This window comes from Mesoplodon bidens (assembly GCF_964165515.1).
Source record: "Mesoplodon bidens genome assembly, chromosome: 18".
Taxonomy (NCBI): domain Eukaryota; kingdom Metazoa; phylum Chordata; class Mammalia; order Artiodactyla; family Ziphiidae; genus Mesoplodon; species Mesoplodon bidens.
Window position 1 is genome coordinate 974,607 of NC_138175.1, and position 21,876 is coordinate 996,482.

The 21,876-nt window shown below is 60.9% G+C and overlaps 2 protein-coding genes across 2 annotated transcripts; one reads left to right on the forward strand and one right to left on the reverse strand.

Annotated features, from left to right (window-relative positions):
• The first annotated feature begins 457 nt into the window (after positions 1-457).
• Positions 458-7,371, forward strand: CHMP1A (charged multivesicular body protein 1A). The gene is made up of 7 exons (XM_081216647.1): positions 458-593; positions 2,339-2,358; positions 4,044-4,121; positions 4,726-4,872; positions 5,129-5,257; positions 5,529-5,716; positions 5,967-7,371. The coding sequence occupies exons 1-7, from the start codon at positions 587-589 to the stop codon at positions 5,986-5,988; spliced, it is 591 nt and encodes a 196-aa protein (XP_081072773.1). The 5' UTR covers positions 458-586; the 3' UTR covers positions 5,989-7,371.
• A 2,583-nt stretch (positions 7,372-9,954) lies between these two features.
• DPEP1 (dipeptidase 1) lies at positions 9,955-16,097 on the reverse strand. Its single transcript, XM_081216637.1, has 10 exons — positions 15,952-16,097; positions 12,270-12,402; positions 11,923-12,055; positions 11,622-11,772; positions 11,417-11,486; positions 10,922-11,098; positions 10,748-10,832; positions 10,599-10,674; positions 10,333-10,468; positions 9,955-10,255 (listed from the first exon to the last, which is right to left on the reverse strand). The coding sequence occupies exons 1-10, from the start codon at positions 16,053-16,055 to the stop codon at positions 10,088-10,090; spliced, it is 1,233 nt and encodes a 410-aa protein (XP_081072763.1). The 5' UTR covers positions 16,056-16,097; the 3' UTR covers positions 9,955-10,087.
• Between the last annotated feature and the right edge of the window lie 5,779 nt (positions 16,098-21,876).

Consider the following 21,876-nt stretch of genomic DNA (forward strand, 5'->3'; position numbering starts at 1 on the left):
CTCACCTGAAATATATGGGTAATTAATTAGATCTATATTTTACTGAGACTAGGGCAAAGGATTCCATCCTTCTTCAGTTGCCTGCTTTGGTCCGAATGAAATAAGATAGCTTGAAAGACTTGGGTCACTCCATTTCCCTGCACGTGGATATTCCCGGGATGAAAAGGTCCCCGAGGCACGATCCTCAGAGAGGACCCGGCGCAGGAGGATTTGTGGGGGCGGGGCCGCGCCGGGGAGACTGCGGGGAGGCGGCCCTTTACCTTTCCGGAGTTTGTGTTTGCTTTTGGAAAGTCCCATAGGTGACTGCACCGCGACGCAGCCCCGGCCCCTGCACCTCAGTGGGAGCCCAGCCCACTGACTCACAAAAGGCCCGGCCACCGCCTCCGTGGCCCGCGCGGTCGCCACGGCAACGCCACCGCCCGCGAGACCAGCCCGTCCTCTCGCGAGAGCTCCCGGCCGCCGGAAGCGGCGGCGATCCGGCAGTACCCGCCCGCCAGCCCGCCAGCCCGCGCCGGTCGGTTCGATTGACGCCGCCGGGAGATCCAATCCGTCCGTTTCTGCCAGGGCTGCCGCTGCCGGACCGGCCATGGACGGTGAGAGGCCGCCGCTCTCCGGGGCCGCGCGGGGCGGGGCCGCCTCTCCCGTGGGCGGGGCTCAGGCGGGTGCCCCTGGCCTCGATCCGGGACCCTGGGCCCCCATCCCCTGTACCGGATCCCGGGGCCTCCACCCGGGACCCCGATCCCCGACACCATACCCCGGGACCCAGGACCCCGACCTCGACCCCGGGGCCTCGACCCAGGACTCCGATCCCCTTCCCTGATTCCCGACCCCCTTCCCCGGCCCTCCTCAGCGACCGTCTGCCCCTGCCCCGCCAAGCTGCGGTACTGGGGAGGGACATCGGCCTTTGGGGCCCTGGGATGCCAGGTCAGAGGGCACCCGAAAAGGAGACAACTGCACCACTGCCCCCAGAACACCGCTAAGAGAAACATGAAGAGCTCTGGCAGAAAGCCCTCACTATGTACAGGCACAACAGCTCTTGAGATAGGAACCGTATGCGCCCATTCTGCAGATGGGAAAACAGGTTGAGGAGTCCGTGCAGGCACAGGCCCCAGGCGGCCTGGTCCTCCATGGCCTGCAGCACCCCCTCAGGGCCCTCTGCCCTGCCCTGCTCCAGAACAGGAAGCATCAGTGATAAAATGAAGATACCTACATCTGCCAGGATGTTTAAGTGCTCGTGTGATAGAGAGGCTGTGCAATGGTATTGTCATGAAGGAAATCCTATGCAGATTGCCTCAGAGAGAAGATGAAGAGCACACCCCCAGCCCGCGCGCGCGCGTGCGCGCGCGCACACACACACGTTGGGTTTTGCCTCACAGCTCACTCAGCTTCAGCTCTCCAGGGAATCCTGTTTTGCCCGCATCCCTTTTCTCCAGGGTTAGGTTTTGCCCTTCAGAGTCCGTCCTTCCCACTCAAGTCTGGGCCACACCCAGCCCAGCCTTGCTTTCCTTGCAGTGAGCACACTGCCTGCCACCTGTTTCTCCAGAGACGCAGACAGCTCTGGCCTTGACTAGGGCCCCGCAGTGACAGGTGAAAGCTGCACGGAGCTCCGCTGGGCTCTCAGCTGGGAGCCTTCACATGCCTTTGTGGTTCTGGATTCCGGCTGCAGGATTTCGTTTCTTCATTCCGGGCTAGTGTGGTACACCCTTTCAGAAATCATTCCCCAAATTTAGGAATGGGATATACACTCAGACAGTTTTAAGATGAAGCTGAATCTACCGAGCTCTTGAGTTTGGGTAAGTGAGTAGCAAGTTCAGATACCAAGGGACTTAGCCAGTAACACACACAGGTCTCCAGTTCCTCACTGAGGGTAGGGGGGCACCTGAGCCTGATTTGATGGCTCAGAAATGGCAGCTCCCATGGAGAGTGGCCTCTGTGGGCCAGCTGTTTTATGGCGTAAGTCATCGCCCTGCTGTTTTTATCCATAAAGAATAGACTGTCAAATAGTAAACCTTATTAAATTGGGGAGGACTCCCAAGGGTCCTTTGTAAAGCTGCACTGATTACAAACCATCTCAAGTTTTCACCATGGGCCACACGCTGCACCCATGACATTCCCCTGCATGCTAACCCTTAAGGTCAGCTGGTGCCATCCTGGTGTTTTCCTGAATTGGACAGTCAGGGAGGCTAAGGAGGGGCAGAGCTGGTGTGAGTAGGCCTCCCTGAAGGCCCCAGTTCCATTCCAGCTCTTCACGTCCAGGAGGGTCTTAGTGCCCCCACCAGCTGGTTAGGAGCGTTGCTTCTCACATTTCTTACAATCCTCAAATCATCTCTCTTTGCAGATACCCTGTTCCAGCTGAAGGTATGTACTGAATGGCCCTTCACCCCACCCTGTCCTGGTGGTTGTCAGTGGGGACAGATGGTGTGAGTCACACTCAGGGTAGTGCTCAGCCAGACTGATGACCGAGGGGCCAGAGAGGTGGCGTACTAGCTTGTCTCGGGCTGCGCGGAAGCAGATCACTTGGCCTCATTCATGAGAGCGCGAGTGTGTGCGTCCCTTAATGTTCCACGAGGCGTTTAAAACGGTTGCGTCGAGCCCTTCAGAAACACGTGCAGGAGAGCATCCTGGGCAGCTGGGTGGTCCTCCTGCCTGGGGTGCTGTCGGCAAGGTCCTGCCCCAGTTCCTGGAGGGGCCTCCTAGGTACCCATCCACGGTGGGTTCTGAGGGACGGGAGGAGTGCGGGGCATCGGCCCCCGACTGCAGCAGCTGCACTGGCTCCGCTGTGGGGCCTCCAGGCCAGATTCCCAGGTCAGGAGAATCTGGACTTTCCCCTGAGGAACGTAGCTGGTGGGGGTGGACAGACAAGAAACCTTTTCTCCACAACGAAGCGTCCCAAGTGCATGGGGGCACCCAGGGCTGGGGACCCTCCCTGGTGGGTGAGTGACGTTGGCTGAGAGAACAGTGCTGACAGGACCAGAGTTAGGAAACTGGCCTCTGGAAGGCTGCTGTTCCCTTGGGTCATCTGAGCCTTCTCCCTGCCAGCTTCTGGTCAGCTGAGGCCTGTGGAGGGCCACTGACCAGGGCTGGGGTGTGCGAGGTCATGCCAGGCGGTCCGTGCTGCAGCTGACCGGCGGGTCCCAGGGCACCTGGCCAGAGTGGTGGACTTTGTTTAGAGGTGGCGGATGGTGGCCCGGTGTGTACTTCAGGCTGTGTGTGGAGGGCAGTGGGCCGCGGGCTGGGCAAGCCTGGACGCAGAAGGCAGAGGACAGAGCAGGCCACGGAGCCTCCGACGTGAGGGGCCCCGTGTGGGTGGGGCAGGAGTGGGGCTCTGGGCACAGAGCCCGGCTAGGGTAGCCCGACATGGCAATGCCTGACGCCGGCCCCATCAGACACCTGGAATGTGGCTTGCGGGACTGATTTTTTACTTTCACTTAATTTTAGGTAATTTAAGTTTAAGTAGCTACATGTGTCTAGTAGCTACTGCACTGGACGGTGCAGGAAGAAAAAATGGTCAGAGAGTCAGGTGCTGCAGACATTGATTTAAAGGCCCCTCAGAATTGAGTCTGATGACCGGGAATCGGGGATGACTTTGGAGAGAGCGCCCTGTGCCCGTGAGCCTGAGGTTAGGGAAGCGTTGATCTGCACAGCGGCTGGACCACGGGAGCAGGGGAGACGTTAGCCTGAGGCCTGGACACCAAGGCGGTCAAAGAGGGAGGGGTTTACGGTGGCAGCATTGGTGTGACGCTGGCCAGGGCCTGTGGGCACTTTCTCAGGGTGCCCCCAGCTGCTGACCCGTGGAACAGGGAGCCGGTGCGCGCGCTTCAGGCTGGTGGAAGGAGGGGCTGGGCCGCCGGGAGCTGGGCTGTGTGGAGGGGGCACAAGCGCACGGACGGGCACCGGCGTCCTAGTGGGCAGCGGATTGTCCAGCAGAGGCAGCAGCCATGAGGGATCAGTGATGTCCACCCTCGGAACGAACTTACAGCCCAGGAGGGCGGGGAGCGGGATGGGGGTTAGGCCGGGTGGTGACCCGGCCTCCTGTCCGTCAGTTCACGGCAAAGCAGCTGGAGAAGCTGGCCAAGAAGGCGGAGAAGGACTCCAAGGCGGAGCAGGCCAAGGTGAAGAAGGTGAGTGCGGGCGCTGCCGCCGGGTGGGCCTTTCCTCCTGTGGGTCCGGTGCTCCTCGGGCCTGGGCAGAGGCCGAACCCCTCTGTGGGGCGGGGCAGGGCTGGAGGCTCCTGGGGTGGCCGTGCTCTCCGTGGGGAGGGCTTTCTTACAGCTGGTTAGCGGCTAGAGTAGCTCCCGGGGTGCTGGGTTTGGATGACTCCTCAGCCAGACTGAGGCTCCCAAGGCAGAAAGGAAACGCAGTCAACTCGCCAGTCTGAAGCCATGTCACCGCCACAGTCGTGATTCCTTTGGAATCAGCATGGCCTGCGCTGGCTTTTCAAGCTCTGCTTCTTCCAGGCGGAGCTATGTTGTGTGAGGGCAGCTGAGTGTGTCGGTGGGAGTGGAGAGGCCTGGGAAGGTGGCCGTGTTTTCCTGAGCCCGGCTTTCTTGTCTGATTTTCTCTGAGGGCTGGTCGGGGGCCCTGCCCCTGGACACCCTCACTCCTGAGACATTTCTGATGAGAAACCCTGTGGAGAGGCTGAGAAGGGGCTGCCCCACAGCAGCAGACGGTGCCCCAGGACTGGCCGGGGCCGGGCCCCAGCTGGCATTTCCCCCTGCATTTCAGGCCCTTCAGCAGAAGAATGTGGAGTGTGCGCGGGTGTACGCCGAGAACGCCATTCGCAAGAAGAATGAAGGTGTGAACTGGCTCCGCATGGCGTCCCGCGTGGATGCTGTGGCCTCCAAGGTGCAGACGGCCGTGACCATGAAGGGGGTGAGTGCTAGGCCGGGCGCCACGTGCCCGGGGCCGGCTTCTGCTGGCAGAGTCGAGGGGGTGGCCCGGCGCAGGGGGTCAGGCCGGGATTCCCTCCCTACAGTAAGGGTGGTGCTAGAGCGGAAGACGCACCCCGAAGGCTCTCTCCAGTGTCCGTCCTTCCGTTGACGGCGCCATCTGGGGACGTGCCATGCTGGGGGCGGGGGGGCAGGGATCCTGAGGGCCCTGCCTGCCTCCTTACTCCCGCCTCTGCCAGGTGACCAAGAACATGGCGCAGGTGACCAAAGCCCTGGACCGGGCCCTCAGCACCATGGATCTGCAGAAGGTCTCTGCGGTGATGGACAGATTTGAGCAGCAGGTGCAGAACCTGGACGTGCACACGTCGGTACGTCAGCCTGGGGCCCGGGTGTGCGGATGATGGCCAGGCGTGTGCCCCCTCCCCCTCCCGGGAGCCTGGCTCCTCGTGGGGACTCCAGACCAGCCCGCAGAGGTCCAGCAGGGGAGAGGGGGGCCTGGGGCCGGGGGTGGGTGCCCATGCAGGCAGCTGTGCCCCAGGACCAGCACGCCAGAGGGAGTGCGCTGGAGAGAGCGCCACAAGGGGGCTGGCGGGGGAGGGAGCCACAGGAAGCCCTGACCGCCCGGCACACGACCCCCAGGTGATGGAGGACTCCATGAGCTCGGCCACCACGCTGACCACACCACAGGAGCAGGTGGACAGCCTCATCATGCAGATCGCCGAGGAGAATGGCCTAGAGGTCCTGGACCAGCTCAGCCAGCTGCCTGAGGGTGCCTCTGCCGTGGGCGAGAGCTCCGTGCGCAGCCAGGAGGACCAGCTGTCTCGGAGGTGGGCCAGGGGCACCTGTGCTGGGCGGGCAGCGTGCTGGGCGGGAGCTTGGGCGGGTCGCAGAAACCCCGGCCTCGGTGCCTGCAGGCCCAGGAGCAGCTCAGTCCCCGCCCCTTGTTCAGACCCTGCTCACCGTCTATAGCTCTCCCTAGAAGCGGAGGAACAGGACTAGGATGGCCTGGAAAAGGGCCTGGAAAAGCTGGGGTGGAGCCATTGCCGGGGCCTCAGGGAATCCTGTTGTCCTTTGCAGGTTGGCCGCCCTGAGGAACTAGCGTAGCCCAGCGGCAGCACGCTCCATCCCGGCCTCATGGGGGAGGGCTGGGAAGGCCGCCTCTGCCCCCTCCCCACTGCTCTCACCCTCTCACCCGCCAGGCCTGGGACTCCGCCTCTCCTCTGAGCACGGGTGTGGGTCTGTGTCCGGCTGGGCAAGTGTGCACAAACTTCTGACTTCTGTGGGTAATTTCTGTGACTCGGGCCACCAGCTGGGCGATATGCAGGCTCCCCTCCATCCACCACCACTGAGAAACCCCCAGGGACTGGCTGGTGGCTGCCACGTGGATATGGGTGCTTTCAGACTCCATGTGATGGCCGATGTGCTGGGAGTGGTCAGCCAGTGGGGGTCAGGGCTGCAGGGTGTTGCTAGGGACCCCTGGGGGCCCCCCCACTCCATTTAGAACCTGGTCCTGCCAGCTGGATGGGCCCCGCTCGGGCTCCCCAGTGTAAGGCGCCTAGCTCCCCGTCCAGCGGCCCCCTGGGGGTCTGCATCCTCACTCTTTTGCGCCTCTGGAGGGCTCGGGCCCTGCAGCGTCTCCTCTAGGAAGCTAGAGTCTACGCTGAGGCCCCTCCCATCCAAGGAGCAGGCACCTCCGCCTCCTGGGTGGGATGCTGTTCTCCTGTCACTACAAATGATGGGGTGCCCCCCCCATCTGGCTCTTGCTGCCTTGCGGGCTCACGCTGTTGACCTTGAAGCTGGAGTGGCTGATGGGAGAGCCGCCCTCAGTGGGGCCGGCAGTGGCAGTGCTTCTGACGACGTGCTGGGCTGGCCTGAGGGGAGCTTCAGACAGCCTGCACTTTTCTGTTTTCTCCAATTCCTGAAGTTTACTTCATTTTCCTGAAGCTTCCAGGGATTTTTTTTTTTTTTTTTTTTTTTTTTTGCCAAAAGAGAAGGAGCAAGTAGATGGGGAACATTTGGTATGAGCCCCTCCCCAGCATCAGCTGGAGAGCACTGGTCGGTGCTGACCAGAGGCCTCTGGCTGGCCGTCTGTCCTCACAGCACTGGCTCTCATGGACAGAAACGTGGGAGAGCTTGCCCTGGCTCTCTGCGTTTGATTCTTCCTGGACTTGGACCCCCTGGGTGCTCCGTACAGTAAGTTGTGCCGTGGGCTGCCTGGCGCTCTGCACTGTGATGTGAGGCCGGAGAGAATGGGGTTGAAGAGCCACCTGGTTTTTCTTCTGTGATGCCGACCTCGCCTTACTCCCTGGCCATCATCCCTTGGGGCTCCCACGTGCTGGGGGTTCAGAGAAGGTCCCCAGGGGGTGCAGAGCTCCACAGAGACGCCCACTGGGGGCAGAGGCCACACTGCATCAAAGGGCAGCAGGCGAAGTTTGCCTTTTCCTGAAATGCTGTTGTGAATAAAGAGATTGATGCCTGAGAACTGTCTCCATCTTTGCTTTAGTGGCCTGGGGTGGGACGGGGGCCTTAAGGGGACGGTCGGCTTGCGGTCCAGCCCTCCAGTAGGAGGCTGACAGGTTCCTGAAGGAGGGCAGGTGGGGTGGTGTGAGGACTGGGATTCCCAGGCCTTGCTCGGTGAGGCCGAATCAGATCCACAGTTCCTCTACGATTTTACCTTGAAATACTTTTAAACTTATGTAACAGCTGCAAACCAAGTACACAACTTCTGTATACTTCTGTGTAGGAGCTTTCCTCACGTCATCCTTCTAGTTACCGTAGAAGCGACCAAATCAGGAAACCGCCCTCACGTTATTACCCTGTGGTCCCTCCAGCCCCGAATGTGGCACAGGCCCTCCTGTTTCTCTACGTGACCGGGACGGTCTCGAGGCCAGTGGGTCTGCACCGGTGTGCTCGCGGGAACCGCATCCGGGCGCCCCCCACCCCGTGTGCCCCAGAAACCGCGTCCAGGCAACCTATGTGTGCACCAGAAACTAAGTCCCTGTGCCCCACTGTGTGCACCAGAAACTACATCCGTGCGCACCCCTATGTGCCCCCAGAAACTACCACCGGGTACCCTCTGTACTCACGGGAACGACGTCTGGTCACCCCGCTGTGTGCACCAGAAACCACGTCGGTGCGCCCCTCTCTGGACACGTGAGCCACGTCAGTGCGCCCCCTCTGTGCGCGCGGGAACCATGTTGGCGCGCCACCCTCTGTGCTCACGGGAACTACGTCCGGGCACCTTCCCCACAACCCACCGCTCACACGAAGCACGTCTGTGGGCCCCCCTCTGTGCTCACGGGAACTACGTCCGGACACACACCGACACATACACACACACACACACACGTACCCCGTGGGCACGGGAACCACAAGTTTGCACTTGTCAGGCCTCCCCCTCTGGTTTGTTACTCCCTGGGCAGAGAAAACCCCGTTTTCAGGTTCTCAGCCCCTGCTCCCTGCACAAAGTTCTAGTTTTGGCACTGCTGGCTGCCCCCACCCCCGAGAGACGCCCTTACCCACCAGAGGACTGGGTTTGTCGCAGGTCTTGCCGGTGCCCCTCGATGTGTCGTCAGAAGGCTCTCTCTCAGCCACGCCATCTTCAAAGTGGCTGGCCTCTCTGTTAGATTATTTGGCTTGTGTTTCACACCGGTGCTTCGCAGCCTGGCTGGTCTTGATCGGTTTTTTGGGCGTGTGAACCGTGGCCAGGGCTGTAGAGTCGGAACCACAGTGGGGTCCCTGCCCCTCGTGCCTAGCCCGCCTGCCAGAGTGACCACCTGTGGCTCTGGGCACCCCCTTGTCCCCTCTGAGCACGTCTGGGTTTGAACAGGGCCTGGGGCTGCTTGTTGCCTGGCTGGAGTATCTGTGGGCCCTGCCTGGGGAGACAGCCCTCCAGGGGCTCCTGAGCAGACTCCACGCTGCTGGGTGGGCCCGGGTGTGGCACCCGCCTCCCTGGAGCCCCTTACCAGGACCCCCAGGAAAGGCCTGCAGGCCTGTGTCTCCCAGGGTGAATGAGGGGTGAGCAGAAGTGTCCCCAGAACCAGATTCTGGGGATGGCAGGCACTTGAGGTGTGGACTCTGGTGTGATTCTAACGTGGTTAAGATTATTTCAGACGAATATTAAAGCGTTTCTTATGGGAAAATCCCTCCCAGTTAGTAAAATTAGGCATGCCCGCCTGCCGCCCACCAGGGGGCCCTCCAGCCACCAACAGCCCCGGCAGATAAATCAGCCAGCCATGGCAGGCTGGCGTGCTGGGCAGGATTCGGCCAACTCAGGACAGAAACCCTCAACTTGCTTTTTTCTCCTTTAACGTTAAACTGATCCTAAGTGATCAGCAAATACCCACAATGTCCCTGCTGGTGGCTTTAGGTCTCCCTGGAGAGAGTGCCTGCTGGGAGAGAGAGGCAGGGCCCCAGCCCAGAGGCCGTCGCTGGCTCCCAGGGCCCAGGCTGGCAGGCACCGGTGGGTAACGGCACAGAGGGGCATCCTCAGGGGCTCTGGCCTGGAAAGGGGCCAGCAGGGATGTGTTGGGGGTCTTGTCCGGGGTCTGTCACCCACTAAGTTATTCATCTCAAGACACATGCACCGGATGACCGGTGGCAGGGGGAACGCTACTGAGCCCCCCTTGGGCGAAGCACTGCCCTGCAGGGTCCTTGTTCGTGGTGTGTGAGGACACCCAGCAGGGCTGGGTTCCTCCCTGCTCCGGACCTTGCTTTCCTGTTTGCCAAGAGAGGCTGGCCCAAGGGGTGGGCCGTGGGCACACGGGTGTGTGAGTGCGTGTGGGTGTGTGTATGTGCGTGCGTGGGTGTGCACCGGTATGAGGACGTGGGGTGCAGGTGTGCACATGTGTGCGTGTCTGTGTGCACGCACCTGTGTACAGATGTGCGTGGGGAGGTGGCAGCTGGAGCCTGGACCGTGTGTTATTTTAAAGACCCTCCAGCAACGTCCACGCAAAGCCTCTCAGACCCTGACCCCTCTGGCCCTGACCTTCAGGGCTCAGGCACTCCTGTGTCTGGTGTCCAGCCAGGAGCCCCCTCCAGGGCCAGGGTGCTGATGACACGAGACTCAAAGAATCGGCAACTTTATTGAGGGTCCCTCTGTGCCTGTGTTTTGCGCTGCCCAGGGGAGCGCAGGTGCCTGCCCAGGACAGGCCAGTCTGAGCGCACAGGGAGTCGTGGCCGTTCTAGCACCCAGGGCGTCAGAGGGGACACAGGCAGAGGACGAGGAGCGCGAGGGAGGCCAGCAGGGCCCCCGGCTGTGGGTGGAGGCTGGGGGCCCCTGAGTAGCCGTAGCTGGTCCTGCAGGAGGCCTCCAGTTGGTCCCATGGGATGGCCTCCTCGCCCGGAGCCTGCGTGTGACTGCTCGCCTGGGGAAAGACACGGGTCGGCTGCCTGCCTGAGGGCAGGAGGTGGTCGGCGGCGCGGGGAGTGCGGGGCCCCTCACCTGCTCCACCGCCTCGAAGACCCTCAGCAGGTTGTCTGCCAGGGCGCCCTTGACCTCTGCCTCGGTCCACTTTCTCCTCAGCAGCTCAGCGGCCAGGTCTGGATACTTGGACACGTCCTTAAGCCCCGAGGGCAGCCTGAGATGCGGGTGGAGAGAGCCAGGCTCTGCATCCCGGGGGCAGGGCCTGGGGGCCCCCATCCCGAGCCCCGGAGTCCTCGGCGCCCCCACCCCGCCCCTCATAGCACGTGGAGGGGGTCTCGCCTCACCTGGACACACCATCGTAGTCCCCACCCAAGCCCACGGCTCCGGCCCCCGCCACCTTCTTGATGTGGTCCAGGTGATCTGCGGAGAGGCAGCTCATGAGGGCCCTGCGAGAGGCCCCGGACCGGCGCCCCGGCCGCTCACCCCCGCCCACCTGCCACTTGGGACAAGTTGGCCTCCGCTTTGCAGGAAACGTAGTCACTGTAGAAGTTCACCATCACTAGGCTGCCCGTCTGCTTCTGCTCGGGAGAGAGGGCAGCACCGTGAGCAAGGTGGCCAGGCCGCGAGGGGCAGCCCAGGAGCAGACGGCCCCGGCCCAGCCACTCACCACCAGCTGGAGCACGTCGTCGGGCACGTTGCGCCGGTGCTGGCACACACTGTAGGCCGAGGAGTGGCTGAAGACCACGGGGGCCTTGGACAGCTGCAGCACGGCCTTCATGGTGGCCGTGGACGTGTGGGCCAAGTCGACGATGACGCCCAGTCGGTTCATCTCCTTCACGACGCTCTGAGGGGGGAGGGGGCTCAGGGACCCGCACAGCCTGGAGGGTCTCAGCAGCATCCTGGGACCAGGCAGGCTGTGCCGTGCACGCTTGGGTTCACATGACCTTCTGGGGTTTCTGGCGGCCGCCTGGGAAGTCCAGGTGTGGGGAAGGGCACTGGCCAGGTGTTGACAAGCCCTTCAGTGGCTGGGAGACTGGAGGCCACTCTAATGACCAGTGGGTTCCAGTGGAAGGCCCGTCCTGCTGGCCCATCTCACAGATGAGGAAACAGGTGACGCGCCGGGTCCTCTGAGGGTGACCAAGGCCCCGCCCCCACCACTCACCTGCCCAAAGAGTGACAGGCCTTGGCTGCGGGCCTTGTCTTCTCCCGTGTCCACCAGCCAGTTGTCGGCCCTGGGAGAGCAGAGAGCAGGCGCCCAAGGGGCAGAGTGGTTGCCCGGGCCCACCCACCTCAGGAGCAGAGACGGGTGCCGGGGCGGCCCCTGCCCTGAGACCCTCCCGCTCGCCGGCCCCCCCAGGGCTGCTCACCAGGGCGTGTTGCAGGTGTGGGTGAGAGTCAGGTACCGCATGCCCAGGCGGTAGAGCGCCCGCAGGACACCCAGGCTGCTGTCGATGGAGTGGCCGCCCTCCACGCCGACCAGACTGGCCACCTTTCCCTCCCGGAAGGCCTGCCGGATGCCTGCAAGGAGAGCCCGGCCAGGGGCAGTGGGCACCGGGCGACACGTGTGCCTGGGTGTCGGGTGTGGGGACTGGCTTCCACGTGAAACAAAGTGCAGAGCGGTGCAGCAGCCCCTGCTCAGGACCGGGGCTGGTGGGCGCTGGCACCCACCTGCGCTGTCGGTGACACACAGGAAGGTCTCGGGGTACAGCTGGCACATGCGGTGGATGACGTCGATCTGCTCCAGCGTCCTCTTCACAGCATCCTTGTTCTGGGTGTCGCAGGGCGTGTATGCAGACCAGAACTGGGGGGATCATGGGGGGAGGCGCTGGGAGCTCAGGAGCTGGGCCCCAGGCACATGGGCTCTGGCTTCCCTCCGGCCTCGGAGGCCCTCCCCGCAACCTGAGTGGCTATCGGAGCCGCCTCTAAGGGCCCGGGGCTGTACGCCGCCACCAGGGAGGGGCAGCAAGGGAGGAGGCGATGGGCTCCAGCGCCTCAGGCTCCGGGCCGGACCATACCTGGGCACCCACAAAGCCAGCCTTCAGCTTGGGGATGTTGGTGTGCGTGTGGGCCAGGCTGGTCAGGTTGGCCCTCGGGTCCTGAAGCTGATTGTTGAACAGTTTCAGCAGCTGCCAGGGCAGGTCATTGTGCCTGGAGGGACCAGGCGGAGGGGTCAGGGGCAGGTCAGGATGGCCACTTGGACCCGGGCCCCCCGAGCTCCCTCCCGGGCAGGCTGTCCCCTCTCCAGCTCCTCTTCTCGTGGGCCGAGGACTAGGAAGGTCACAGGGTGATTGCTGTTATCTGAACACACCAGCACAGGTGAGCTTCTCAGCTGGCCGCACCCCCAGGCCAGGTCACTGAGCTGAGCCCTAAGTGGACAGGTCTTCCCCCCTGGAGCCTTTCACTGGGGGAGAGGGAGGGCAGATGCCAGCTTGTCTTCAAAATCGTGGAGGTTGGGGGAGCTTGGAGTTGAAACAATCTCTATGAACAAGGCTGGTTGACATGGCGTTGCTGAGTGTAGGCCTGGGGGAGATTCACAGATTAAAGATGAAATCCTTCTGCTGCAGGGAGAGGGTGGGGAAGTGTGGGGCGTGGCCTACCCTGGGGGGCAGCCATGGGAGCAGGGCACCAGTGCGGGATTTGGGGGCCCCAGAGGCCCTCTGCTGCCTCTGTCCCTGGGGACAGTCCTGCACCATTTCCAAGATCCCTCTGTGCTTCCAAAGGACAGGCCCTCTGAAGTTCTCCCAGGAGCCGGTAGGCGGTGAGTGCATTGCAGGAGGAGGTGAGGTGTGAGGAGAGGAGAGGAGGGGACTAGACAGGGAGGACGAGGGGCAGGGGACAGGGAGGACGAGGGGCAGGGGACAGGGAGGGCTGTCAGCAGCTGGTGGGGGTCTTCCAGGGCAGGACCCATGGGGCACATTCCTCCCTGCATCCAGGAACTGTCCGAGGGGTACCAGGAGCAGCCCCAAGGGGAGAGACCGCTGGGAACCATAAGCTCCAGGCGCTGGAAGGGGCCTCGGCCCCTGGGAGCTGATTAGAATTTCAGAGTCTCAGGCCCAGCCCTGGCCCACCAGTCGGCATCTGGCTTTTACCAGCCAACGGGCACACACGCACGGGACATCCAGGGAGCCGACCAGCGGATCCCTAGTCTGGTGACAAGGGGGCTGTGAGGACAGCCCGGAGGGGGCTTTGCTCCCACTGCAGGCCCTCCCATCCACCCCTCCTCCCCAGCCCAGCAGCCACGCCCACTCTTCCCAGGACCCTCACCCACACCTAGTTCCCACCCCCAGCCCTGGCTCCCTCCCCGGTGTCTGTTTCTTCATCTGTAACACACACGGGGCTGCCTTGTGAGGGTCATTGACAATGTTAACACGGTAATGGCCCAGGTCGTCCGGCCCCCTGAGGTGGGCTCTTCCACAGCAAGGTGGCCATGGCTCCCGGTGGGAAGTGAGGGCTCCCTGGGCCCCACGCAGGGCTCCAGATCCTGGAAGTTGCCCCTGGTCTCCTGGGGAGCTCCTGCCCCAGCTGTGAGGTTTGACTGCTGGGCATGGGCTGGTGGTCAGGACGCCTTTGCTGACTGAGGGGTGGATGAACTCCAGGGAGGCGAGGTCACTGCCTCACGGCAGAGTTGGGGTGGGGGCTGGCCCTGGTCACTGTCCCCGAGGCAGCGCTGAGCAGGACTTTACTCCTTTGCCCCTCTAGGAAATCCAGCCCCACGCTTCAGCTGCCTCCACTTTGCTCTTCCCTCCTCGCCTCAGCCTGTCCTCCCTTTGTAGGTATCCGCGCTAAGGTCAACACCACATCCTGGAGTCTGTTCTGGAGCCTGATGGATCTACCCTCCTTATCTGTGTGGCCTGGGTAGCATCCTCAGCTGTGACAGAGGACCCTGCCATCCCACCCAAAGAGGGGAGGGGAGGATTCCGAGTGCTGGGAAATGCTGGAAACGACAGCCAAACACACACTTAGGCCAGCTATGGCTTACAGATGTGATGGCTGGAGCTGGTGCAGCCACGTTAAATCATGAGGTAACTGGGAATGGTGGCCACACCATTACGGAATGCCATGCCAGGACTCTGTCTGGACTTCTCTGTTGTTGAAGCTACTTATTTGGGTCTCTCTTACCCACAGGAGTAGCTAATACTAACTGGTTTTGATTCTGTCAGCCTAGTCTTGGCTTTCTAAGACTTTGGATAATCCCAGCTCCCCAGATCCCAGCTTCCTGCGTACTCCTGGCTGTCTGGGCTCTTTGAGCCACCTTACCCCCACATGGACCTCTGGACAGCTCCCAGCACCTAAACTCGGACCCCCTCTCCCTGCGCCCAGCTGCCCTGAGTCCCCCCGAAGGAAGGAACATTCATTTTGTTGGCATATTCTACTTGCCCTTGCTGGCCTGGGATGCCTGGTCCCTGAGCCCAGACCTGCCAGATAGCAGGGCCTCCAGGATGGGAGCAAAGGACAGTGGCCTCTGCAGCAAACTTCCGATGCCTGTGAGGAGACCCAGCCATGTGAGGACCCTCAGGTGCAGGCAGGGGGATGGGAGGTCCAGGAAGGAGGGGGAGGGGAGGGACCAGGGGAGGACGGAGGGAGGGAGGGAAGGGTGCACTCTGATCCCTGATGGCCACTCCCTTATCTAGGGCTGCCCCTCATTTCCCGGCCAGTCTTATGTGATGAGACACCCGTTTTCTCTACTTTTCTTGCAGAGCTTTTGTCCCATAAAGCCTGGGCAGGTGGGTACCCCACTTTCCCAGCACCCGGTGAGAAAGAGCAGGCGGGGCGGGAGTGTGTGTGTACAGGTGGCGTCCTTCCCAGGGCTGGGAGAGCCCCGAGGAGTTGGGGGCGGGAGCAGGGCCAGGCCTGCGTACAGCGTCAAGGGGCCCTGGGGGCCGCTGGGAGGACTCCGGCTACTGCTCTGAGCTCTGTGGGAGTTGGAGCTGGAAGGGCAGGGGCTGGTGCTTGTGTCTCCAAGACTTCCTCTGGCTGCAGTGCGGAGACCTGACCTCAGGCCAGTGGCAGGAGGGGGCAGTCAGAGGCACAGGGGTGGGGGTGGAGGGTAAGTGAAGGGGACAGGCGCGGCCAGGTTGGCTGTGACATCAGGGAAAGAGTGACAAGGTGTCACCAGGGTCTTGGCTGGAAGGGGGGCAGGGGGAGTGGACACCCAGGAGCTTGGCCTGGGGCACTGAAGCGTGAGATGCCTCGGTGAGGTCAAGCCGGGAGCACACGGCCTGATGGGGTCACCCCAGGTGGATGGAGCGAGGGGTGGGCTTGATGAGAGGGTCTCAGGAAGGAGGGTCAAGAGGGCCGACAGGGTCCCCCAAGGGTCACAGCAGACACCACCCTCACCTGCACTTCCTGTGACACAGGACCCTGGGCCAGGCCCCAACGGCCCCCAGCCCCAGCCCCACTCTGAGCTGGGATCCAGCCCCCAGGGGTCCAGGTTGTGGGGTGCCCCGGGAGCTGCTGAGGCCTTGGGGACCTCACTATTCCCTTCCTTCCTGCCGTGTTGCCCACAGGCCCTCATCTATTGAAGTCTCTGGGGCCCTGAGAGAGCCCACAAAAACCCAAGTCCAGCAAAGGGCAAAGGCCATAGTGCAGTTGGAGAAACTGAGTCCCATTGGAGACAGGGCAGCTCCTGTCTCAGGTCAAGGGCACATGAGCCTCGACCCTAGCTCCCCCGGACCCGTCACATGGGTGGCTGCTTACCCGTCAATGACAGGCGTGCACTGCATGATCCTCACCGCTGCGTCCCGAAACTGGTCCGCAGTGCAGACGGCCACCAGGGGCCAGAACCACCAGCTGGTCCACATGGCACGTCCCCAGGGATGCGCTCCCCTGCTGCTCCCCTGCGGCTGTCCTGGGCGACAGAAGACAGGGCTTTGGTCCAGGTGATTATTGCCAGGACCTCCCCTGTTTATCAGTAATCAGCACATTCCCCGCAAGGGTGGATAGATGGGAGTTCCTAGCCCTTGAGGCTGGGCGTGGCCGTCTGGGCCAGGCCAAATGTAGTAAAACCCCAGGGGCGGGGCTGGTGCCCAGAAGTGGGGCGGAGAATGGGCTAGCGCAGGGAAAGGGCCGCAAGTGTTTGTCGTGTCCTGCCCCCAGGACCCGGGGTCTGAGGTCTACAAACAAGATTCAATTTTGTGTCCTTGAATGTACCCCTTTGTTTGCCTGTAAAGTCGTTTTTTGTTACTTTTCTTGGAAGGTGGAGCACAGCCCGGCAGGGGCACTCCCACCATACCCCACCGCAGTGCTGGGGGCGTCTGCACAGTGACCCACGCTCCCGCTGCAGGCTTCTGACCGAGCACGTTGGATGCCGGGGCTTGGGGTCGGAAGCCTGGAGCGTTTGCATTTCCTGAGAGCTGGGGGTGCACACTCAGGTCTCCCGGGGGAGGCAGGGGTTGGAGGGTGGGGGGCACGGTTCTGAGAACCGGGTGCCCAGGCAGCGCCGGGCCCAGTGAATCATGAATCCCGATCCCAGGGCCGGGCCAGCATCCAGGGTTCTGCTGGGCAGCTGGGTGACCCCAGCCCGCTCTGGATCCTCAGGGCTGCTGAGCTGTGGAGACCCTACCCCCTCGCTGGGCTCCCCGGCACCTCTGTCCCTGGATGGCTTTGGACCCGCACGCAGACCTGCCCTGTGGAGCCCAGGTCCCAGGCCGGTGGCCTCCCCGAGCCCCGACCCGGCCCCAAGGACAGGATGGGCCCAGCTCCAGGCCCTTTCTCCCGCCTGGGAAGGGGGGTCACGTCCGAACCCTGGCTCTGCCATCATTAGCTCTGCATCCCGGGGCCTGGGCCTCCAGCCCCGTTTCCCTCCTGTTGAAACGGCAGCCCGCAGGGGAGACTGAGCAGAGGTGGGAGCCGTCTACCTTCCCTCCCCCCACCCATCACTCACCCTGGGAGGAGGGGCTCCGGGGCGTCCTCCACCCAGATGCCCGGGGACGAGGCCACCGGCCCCAGACCCCATCGAGGACTTGCCCCCGCGCCCCACCGGGGCACCCTCAGTGCCAGGCCCTGGGATTCCACCCTCTTCACCACTCTGTGCAGAAAAGACCCCCTTGAAGGGTGAGGAATCCAGGACTCCGACCACGCTGCCCAGCAGGTGCTGGGCCAGGACGCGGGCATTAAAGCCGAGTGTGTCCCTCTGCTGCCCCGAGCCAGGACCCCGTCTGCCCTTCTCACTGTCCCCACGGCCCCAGCACCTCGACGGTCCTCCGTGCTCTGTGTCCAGCCCCCTCCACCTCCCCGGCCTGTCTCTGTGACCCGACGCTGCTGCTTTGTGGTGGGCGATGCCTGTCTGCAGCTGGGGGGCTTCTCCCCGGAACCCTCCTCTCTGACACGGCTGTGAGCACACGTCCCCCCTTGTTCACACCGGCCTGCTCCATTTGTCTCTACGTATTTTCAACATTTTCCCCTTATCGTTTTTGTTTCAGAGTTGGCTTTTTTTAAGAGCATGTAATTGTATTTTTTTAAATTTTTTTTTTTCACGTGGACCGTTTTTAAAGTCTTTATTGAACTTGTTACAATGTTGCTTCTGTTTTCCGTTTTGCTTTTCCGGCTGAGAAGCAGCTCGTGGGCTCTTAGCTTCCGGACCAGGGATGGAACCAGCACCCCCTGCGCTGGAAGGCAATGTCTTAACCACTGGACCGCCAGGGAAGTTGCAAGAGCATAAACCTGTATTTTATGTCTTCACCTCATCTGAGCGTCTCTGTCTGTAAATGTGACCGTTTAAGCCAGTATGACGGTCACAGCACTGCATCTTCCCTTAGCCTTGCTGCTTCCCAAGCTACGGCCGGCCGGGCTCCGCCCGTTTCTCGTTTCTCGCTTCTGCCCTGTTCTTCGTGTTACTTTGATTCCCTTCCTACCATGGTTAGAAAGTTCCTCTGCGTGTCACTATTTTGCTAGTGTCTTCCCTCATACCTTGTGACAGTCGTATTTAAGTCTGTGTGTCTCTTTCAACATATAAACTCCTTAACGCCGGAGTTACAGCCCACGGGGCATGACATTCATTTAAATGTAACCACACATTTTCCTAGGTTTGCTGTGTCTTGTATACTTTGTCTCCTCCTCTCTTGAGATATTCATTCTGATTTCTTTCTCATTTGTCTGCGGCGCTTCCTCGGCCATTTCCCTGGGAGGAAACGTGATCCACGTGTCTCTGCTTCCGTGGCTGAGGGGTCATCTCTCAGCATTGCAGTCACGATCCCCGCGGCAGACTGACTGTTCCTCTGTGAGCACGCGGGCCCTCCTGGTCTGCCAGTTCTCCTTTACCCCTTCCACCCTCACCAGGTGGCTCCATGGGTTTGTCTCTTTAAATCTGCCAGACATTTGGCTTTGACCTTCTTTTCATTTTAAATCCAGAATTTATTTAATTGCTTAAAGGATTTTAAATTCTCTGCTCATTCCTCCGTAATACTTCATTAGTTTAACAGCCCAGTGGAAAGGAAGGAAGCAGAGGGGCCCACGGCCCAGTTGCACTGCGGGAAGGGAACTTTCAGTGTTATTTTCTCGTTGTCGCCGTGGCACTGAGGGACGGGCCCCCCACCATCCACTCTGCACGTCACCTACGGACTCTCTGCTCCCTGGGGTAAGATTTGGCCCCAGCCTCCCACCTCTGCAGCTCAGGTGCCCGGGCCGGGCGAGGGCAGGGAGAGCAAGGCACCGTCTCGGGGGCAAATTTGAAAGTGGGGACACTAGGAACCTCAGTCATGGAGGTAACTAGTATTTTAACGCGATATTTTTAAAAATCAAAAATTCCTGCCCCCCCCAAAAATCCATGATGAACAAAATGTGAAACTTTTAGATAGAGTCAAGGCCACATCTGACCTTTCCTCTGGTCCCAGCTCTCCCCGCGGTTCCGCACAACTGGTCTCACCGGGTCATTCACATTAGGTTTCGTTACATCAGCTGCAGGACGCTGTTTCAAGTTGGTGACAGAGGCTGGTGTTTCTAGGAGCTAAGCTGAGGGCGTGACCACACTTCCCAGGGTGACCCGAGCACGAGAAGACTCAAGGCTGGGTACACCCTTGTTCAAACAGGAGAGGATGTCCAGGACGACGGCCCTGGAATATGACACCCAAAGGGCCCAAGTCCATGTCCAGCAGGGCTCGTGCTGTGCAGCGTCTGTTCACACCCTCTCTCTGGTGACTCATAGCCTGCGGCTGGCCGGGGTGCTCAGGGTCGGGCTGCTTGTGTGAGTGCTCACACTTCTCAGCTGCAGCATCTGTCTGGAACACAAGTCACCGTGGTACCTCCTGCTAGGATCGCCACCCTATGGACCCGCGGGTCCGGCCCCCGAGCTCACCCTTGAACCTGTGTGCTCTGGAGTCTGATTGTCCATCCTGGGGTCTCTGGTTGCCTTTTTTCCCTCCCACTGGGTGCTGTTACCATGTCCTCACGAACTTCCAAGCTCTGGACCTCCTACCTCACCGCCCCTGGCTTCGGATCTATGGTTCCCACTTAATTTCTGCCCTGAGCCCTCTGCCTTTTAGTTTATGTCCTTTTCGGTAGAGCTGGTCCCCAAACCACCCCTAGCAGTGGGTGTGCGGGAAGTGGATTTCCAAGTCCTGGAGTGTTTGCACATGACATTATTATGCCCTCATAACTGAGCAGCAGTTTTACTGGCCATGCAGTTCTGAGTCATAAACCGCTTCCTCTCAGAAAGTGAAGGTTCTGGGCCCATCCGCACCGCACTACTGCCAGGAACCCAGTTCTTTGTAGGCGGCCTGTTGCTTTCCTGCACAATCTCCTTGAATCCTCTCTTCCTCCGTGGGCTCTGTACTTTCTCAGTGTCGTGCCTCGTTGGAGGCTGTTTCATCCGACCGCCCTGCACCCACGTTCACCAGCTCTACCTCTGGTCCCAGGACACGCCCTGGAATCCCTTCTCTCCTGCGTCCTCTCTGCCCACTCTCCTGGGCATGGCACTCAGTCAGATGCTGGACATCCTGTGTTGATCCTTTTTGTCTCTTGTGTTTTTCTCTCCTGTTTTAGGTTTCCTCGTGCTTTTATTCTATGCATTTCTGTTCTGTGAATTTATGAATAGAATAGAAATTCTGTTCTTTGAATTTATTCTATGAATTTCCTCAGTTCTGAATTCGAGCACTTTCATCCAAAGTTTTCTTTCAGGAATTATATACTTAATCTCCCAAGAGTGCTTTCTTGTGTTTCTGTTGGTGGTGGGTTTTTTTTTCTTCCTTTGCACCTTGTTCTTGTTATGGAAGCCATATTGTCCGATATCAGTGAGAAGTTTTGTTTTCTCCTGTTTACTGGATGATAACGTTTCCTCTGGACCTTTTTTTTTTTTCCATTGTTTATCTGGACATTTTGTTGCATGTGCAGGCTGTCCTCAACCAGCTGGAGGTCTTTGTCACTTCATACGTAATATTTAAGGATGTAGCAGTAGCCAGGTGTGCTGTGGATACACGGGCAGCCTCCCAGCTTCAAGAGTGGGGCCGCCGTTACAGTGGGGGCCCTCAATGTCAGCATCTAACATGAGCATGTCAATAGCAACCCTGATTCTCAAAACAAATGGTTTTTTAGGGAAGGACCCACTGGTGTCTTTTCCCCCAGAGTCAGCCTGGCTGTGGGCCAACCAGGGTTGTGCGTCTGTGTACTTGGGCGCTGGGGGTCAGCTGGTCCACGATCCAGCCGTCCACAAGCCCAATTTCAGCCGCGTCTCTCACTCCCACCCCCTCCCGTGACATCTGAACCGAGTTCCTCTCCGATTTCTGCTGGGTGGCTGCCCCCTGCCCCCCTGCTCCCCGCTCTGTACATGTTCCCGAAGGGGCCACCTCCGTCCAGCTTCTCATCCCCAGAGACAGGCTGAGCCTACCTGCGGAGGATCCTTCCTTTCTCTGACACGGCAGGTTCTGCTTGAGTCAAGTCCTCCCACCTTGACAGACATGGCGAGGAAATGTCCATCCCAGGCCGACCTTCTGACTTAGAGGATGCAGTGGGTGTCGCTACGGAGGATTCTCACAGGGTTTCTGCTTCTAATTCCTGTTTCTTCCTCTTGTGCTGGTAGCTGGCACCCAGGGACGTGAGCCTCAGGGACGGAGCCGCGGCCTGACGGCCTGGCCCAGGTCCTTTGATTTCAGAGACTGGCTCTCAGGAGGCACGAACAGGCCTTGTTAAGAGCACGAGCTTGGAAACCAGGCCACCCTGGGTTCAAACTCCCGCGTGGCCAACTGCGTTTTCCGGAGCCGGCAGCACCCGCGTCTCCATCCACACGCCCTCCTTATTGTCCGCCGAGAGGAGGGGCACCTGGCTTGACCCGCAGAGAGAAGGCGGCGGGCGTGACCTCTGTGCTGCCGCCTGGCTCCTGTGCCAGACACTCTGTCGGGAAGGCAGCCACCAGCCCAGCTGCCGGCCGGCTGGCTGACCGCCGGCCCCCCTGCCACTCTGCGGGCCAGAGACCAGCTGGCCCCGCCAGGACTGGAAACGTGAGCGATGGGAGACCGTCGAGGACGTGTTGTGCGGCGGCAGGGAGCTGACCCGCTGGCCCTTCTCCCGCTGCCGGTGACCAGTGTCCTGGTCTGTAAAATGGGGTGAGTAAGCCGAACCGCCTCGGCCTGCTGGAGGTGGCTGCACCCCACAGTCGCCTTAGTAACGAGAAGCCCCACATCAGTGGCGGCC